Consider the following 5,239-nt stretch of genomic DNA (forward strand, 5'->3'; position numbering starts at 1 on the left):
TCATGTCTGAGGAAGAAAAAGGAGCTGTCCAAAAACAAAAGAGAGACTTTGAGATCTACCAAAATGACACCGTCAAAAGAATCAGTCCACTTAACATTACAGATCTTACAAACATGGATCAGGATAGTGGCGTAGCATATCTAGGCATATCTAAAGCCAAAGAGATCTTTGAAAAGGCATCACAAGACAAAGAAAACAGCTCACCAGCAAACGAGAATGTTGGCACAGAGGATGAAATTCTGAAGACAAATGTAAGAAACAGAACCCAGATGTTTGAGTCAACCCCACTAGATAGGATCAACTGGCAAAATGTGGAAGAACTGGATACCATGGAAAAGAGCATGAGCAAGACCTTAGCTTCTCTTCATAACTTCAATGTAATTCATTCTCATGGAATCCTCATTGAAGCCAGTGAAGCTGGGCATGTGAGAAAGGCAATGTACAACTTAATCCAAGATAAAGGTCCAGAAATTCAACATGAAGAAACAGTAATGGGAAGCATGAAGAGCATTTTGCTTCAGCTTTTGGCAAGAACAAATCTCAAATCATTTATAGCCCATCTGAAAGAGGACGATCAAGGAAATATGGAAATGAAGTATGTAGAGGTCCCAACTCATCAACTTCCATTCACAGTACACCAAGATAAAGAGTACAGAACTACAATCATGGTTCAAGTCATTGAAGACCTGCTTGGACAAGAGACAAGTCTAGGAAAAGGTGTTTTAATACAGGAATGTGACATGGGATCAGTGGAGACTTTAGTTTTTGCTCTTTTTAGACATGATGGCCACGATGCAACAGGTCAATCAGCATACTACCTTTTTGGTTCCAGTGACAACATCAAGGATCAAATATCTCACCCACAGCTTGTGGTGAGCCCACAAAACGAAAGTGAAGCACTTGCTCAAGAAGAGAACTTCAGGGTAGACGTGAAAGCCACGAGAAAAATGTTTGAAGGTCAATCAATGGACACCTTCAGAGGCAACCTGGATGATGCTTTTCTAGGAAGAGTTGTGCCTGAAGCAGATAAAGATGTTCTGCTAGGTAGAAAGGGTGATGACTCACCAAAAATGTGTACCCCACCACCCCCCATCCAGGATAATGATCTGACAGCTTTTGCAATTGACAAAAACAGGACAAGTAATGTGAAACTGTTTCGAAGCTGCATTGAGAAGGGAGAACTGGACTACTTAAAACATCTGCAGAGAAGTCCATCAGATGAAGATCTAAGTGTCACTTCTGAGGAAAGGAAGCAAAATCCTGTTATTGCTCCAGGTAATCTAAAGATGATCAAAGAACTTTTCACCAATACAGATGATGTTAGGCCTTCACTGCAGTCTGATAACCCCATCAGAAAAGAGTTAAAAGAACCATGTGAAGCCAATTCACAAGCACATAAAAATGATTACCTTCTGAGCCTTCCAGAGGTTGAAAAATGGATTACTGAAAGTGAAAATGTCGAACCTGGAAGATCTTTACAGTGTCAGGACGGAAAAAACATGTGCAGTGAAAACACAGATGAAGGTATGATACTTCAGGTGGAGCTGGTTAATGTTGCAGAAGATGATGAGTTGCTGAACCTGCAAGCAGCCATCTCGAGTCTCCAGCAGGCCACTGAGGAGGCAAAGGCTCTTCAACAAAGTATTCAACAGAAGCAACAAGATACTTCTCCTGCAAAGCCTACACATCAAATCATTGCTCTTGGTTCAACAGAGAACCAACATTTCACAGAAGCCATGAAAGAAGATCATTTTAGGGAGAGCGAGTCCACACAGAATCTCGAAATTGGACACCAACAAGAAGAAAGAGAGGAGGCAATGAAAGGTAGTGTACAAGCAGCTCTTGATTCTTTGGGGAAATCCAGTTTCAACGTCACTAAAGGTGATTTTAGAGCTGCAATGATTTATAGGAACTCAGGAAAAGCTTATGCTGGGCAGAAGAAAACAATACATGGGGAGACTGCTGTCAGACTGTCTGACGTGGTTGCTGCCTCAGAGGAAAATAAAGCATGCCTTTCCTCTCCCCTGCCTGGACAGGTGACTCTAGAGGCACAGCAAGAGGGAGCTGAAATAGGCCCTTGTCAAGGGCAGCCTAGAAATAACCCAACAGTATGCCCCGCTCTAAAAAACCAAGCACACCCAGTGGCTTCTGTTCAGAGCAAAAAAACTCTTGGACCTAAGCCAGCCATTCCACCTAAACCAGACCATTTAAAGGTAAACCTTAGCTCTAACGCCAATGCCATTCCTGGGTGTGCAACAAATGCAGGGAACCTAAATAAAACGCAAGCTGAAACAAACACCAAATTAAAACAATGTGCAGAAAATGAGACAGCAGAACAGCAGAGTCAAGGTCATATCAACATTTGCCCTGAGGGAAATGTAAGCATAGAAGAGAAGAGGGACCAAATGCTTGAAGAACACCAAAGGAGCTGCCCAGCAAACCTGCAAAGCCTAAATGAAGCTGCCCCAGGATTTCAAACTGCTCTGCAGAACTTTGGGATGAAGACAGGCCGAGCTGCACCACCTGTGAAACCCAAAAGAATCAAAATGGCCACAAATACCACTGCTGCTGTTTTGGAGAACAGCCCAAATGACACACCAGCAGGTGAAGGTGAACATAAGGAACAACCCCAGATCAATGTGATAATGAGGGAAAAGAAAGTCAAGACGGAAAGTGAAGAAGAACGAAGACAGAGGCTGTCAGTGCACATGGATGAAATCATGAGGGGAAACACAAATGCAGCGCTAGAAATCTTTGACCAGCTGAGAAAGCAAGAGGAGCTAAAAAATATCCTCTCTAAAGTTGAAGAAATTGAAGAAGAGACGAACCAGGAACATGTAAGTGACCTTCAAAAGATATTCGAGAGTGTACCGGATTGGGTTGTGCCTCAAAAAAATGTTATGGTAGAAGAAAAAGAAGGAAGATCAGAGATGGTCTGTGAACGAGAGATGATGTCATCAATGCAGGTGGCGTATGGAGACCTTGAAAAAGCCAGTGCTGCAATAATTACCCTTAAAGAACAAACATTGTCAAGGCTTATGGACATAGAGGAAACCATCAAGAAAGCTCTCTATTCAGTCTCCACACTGAAATCTGACTCCGACATTGCAGGACTCTCTGGTTTATTCAAGGAGTCCATGATGGCGGTGCATAGCTCCCCTATCTCAGGAAATATACGAAAGATTAGCATTGGCTCAAGCAAATCTCCCAGAGTCCAGAATGGGAATAACTTAGATGTTTCTGGGAAGAGTATTACTGGAGAACCAGCCATGCAAGCAGACAGACTGAAACCAGAGCTTGGCCTTCCAGCAACTAAGCCAAGGTCAAGTTCTCCTTCCTCGCCCTCTTTCATTTCCATCCAGTCTGCTGCCAGAAAGAACACGGAGAATCCAGCACCCCCAAATTCTCAAAGAATTCCTCAGAGCGCAAAGACAGAGACTTTTCAGTCAACAACATGTTACAACGTGGCTGCTGACCGCAGGCTATGCTGTGTTACAAAGGGGCCCTCCTGCAGCCCTGCCAGTGAAAGACGGCAAGTCAGTACACTGGAAGTGCAGACGATCCCTGAGGGAGAGAAAATCATAGGCACCAAGACAATCCGAGAGAAATACGAAGAAATGGATTGTTTCGGCAACAAGTTCTACTCCTCCAAAACGTCCACTGTCATGACCACTGAGCCTGAAACAAGCGCATGTTTCAGGAGCAGTCCAGCCACATCAGAAGTTGTGACCTTTCCAAGAATCAATATAGCCTCTGTTAAAGAAGATACAGCTTCTTCATAAGATGATAGAAATAAATAGGAGAGTAAAGCTCAAGAAAGATCTACAATCTGACACACTAATGTATTGTTTGAAACTCTAGTGCACCTGTTTGGTTTGCATTTGATAGGATTATGTTTATGTTTAAGTAATGTGTATGTTTCCGTGGTAAAGTAGTATTCTTGTTGTGTTTTTTATTTATGAAATCCCATTCCATATGATTTTCATTTCAAGCTGATTTTACAGACAGACTGTCAAGGAAAACATGTATTTATGATTCGCTAGAAATGTGGGAATAAATCATTTGTATATCATTGCATAGTACTGTGCTAAATACAATCAGAAATCCAACAGCTTTACAACACCTTTGTAGCATGTGCAAATTCTGCATTTGGAAAAGTTATCTGAAAGCTGGAAATATTGAAAAGAAAAGGCAGAACTAGATATTATTGAATATGGCTATATTAGACAGTTTAATTCATATTATTATCACAAAACGTTGCAGTGTGACAAAAACCTGAAAAACACTTCAAATTACTCGCAGTGCACCAAAATTCTGTCCTCTAAACTTTTTCTGTCGAAGATGGTACAAAAATGGCGATTTTGATTTTGACCCAAACCCACCCCTCCGTCCTCCCCAAAATGAAACAGGCTAACAAGAAGGTGTCAAAATCTAATACAAATCATTTGAATGGTGAAGAAAATGACAAATGCTGATTAAAAATCCTACTTGTTTTCTTCAGTTTGAGTTGGCCGATGCAGTCACATTCAGTCAGCAGATTAACAAGATTAACAGTGAAAATGGCAAACGTGTGGAACTGTTTCATGGTGTCTATGAGAGACATTAGACAGTCACTGTTCACTTAGTAATTCCCTTTAAAACACAATTCCAAGTAAAGACATGTTAAGCAGAATGCAGCAAAACAGAAGCAGAAAGTCCCTGCTAACATGCAAACACATACTGTAACCAATTTTTGAAATACTCCTGGTCAAATGACATGCTTTGTTGACCTTCCAAGTAAAAGTAAGATCCTGTGCAAGGAACACAGAGTGCATTTTAATGCACAATTACTGTTTGATTTCTGAATGTAACATATTGAAGAATGTGCAAAACGCATATTTTCTTCTCAATATGTTAAACTGTGAAAATGAATAGAAATTGTGCACAAAAAGCGCAGAAAGTTTTCACAAAACAAAACATGTCATTTGACTTGGGGGGTTTAAACATTTGCATATGACTGTTTTATAGCAATATTATAACATTACAAAATATAATATTATTATATGGTTATTGATATATGTAGTGACAATGTAAAATAAGAGAGGAATGCTTAGTGAGAGAACATTAAGCACATGACAATAGCTCAAGTGACTCCAAACCAGTTTAACCTTGATGTGCCTGCAGTTTCAGCCGGCCGCTCAGGATATGTGCTCTGCATGCCTCACACCGGTTTACCCCATGGAGAAAATGGCAGCAGATA

The 5,239-nt window shown here is 41.0% G+C and overlaps 1 protein-coding gene across 2 annotated transcripts in view; it reads left to right on the forward strand.

Moving 5' to 3' along the window:
* LOC108439374 (xin actin-binding repeat-containing protein 1) overlaps positions 1–4,072 on the forward strand; it is a 21,843-nt gene extending 17,771 nt beyond the window's left edge. For both annotated transcript variants that reach the window (XM_017717752.2, XM_037534098.1), the window contains one exon: positions 1–4,072. This exon is cut by the window's left edge and continues 625 nt beyond it. In XM_017717752.2, the coding sequence (XP_017573241.1) occupies positions 1–3,782 (3,782 nt within the window). In that variant the 3' untranslated portion in view covers positions 3,783–4,072.
* The last annotated feature ends 1,167 nt before the right edge of the window (positions 4,073–5,239 follow it).

This window comes from Pygocentrus nattereri, chromosome 24 (assembly GCF_015220715.1).
Source record: "Pygocentrus nattereri isolate fPygNat1 chromosome 24, fPygNat1.pri, whole genome shotgun sequence".
In the NCBI taxonomy this organism is placed as follows: domain Eukaryota; kingdom Metazoa; phylum Chordata; class Actinopteri; order Characiformes; family Serrasalmidae; genus Pygocentrus; species Pygocentrus nattereri.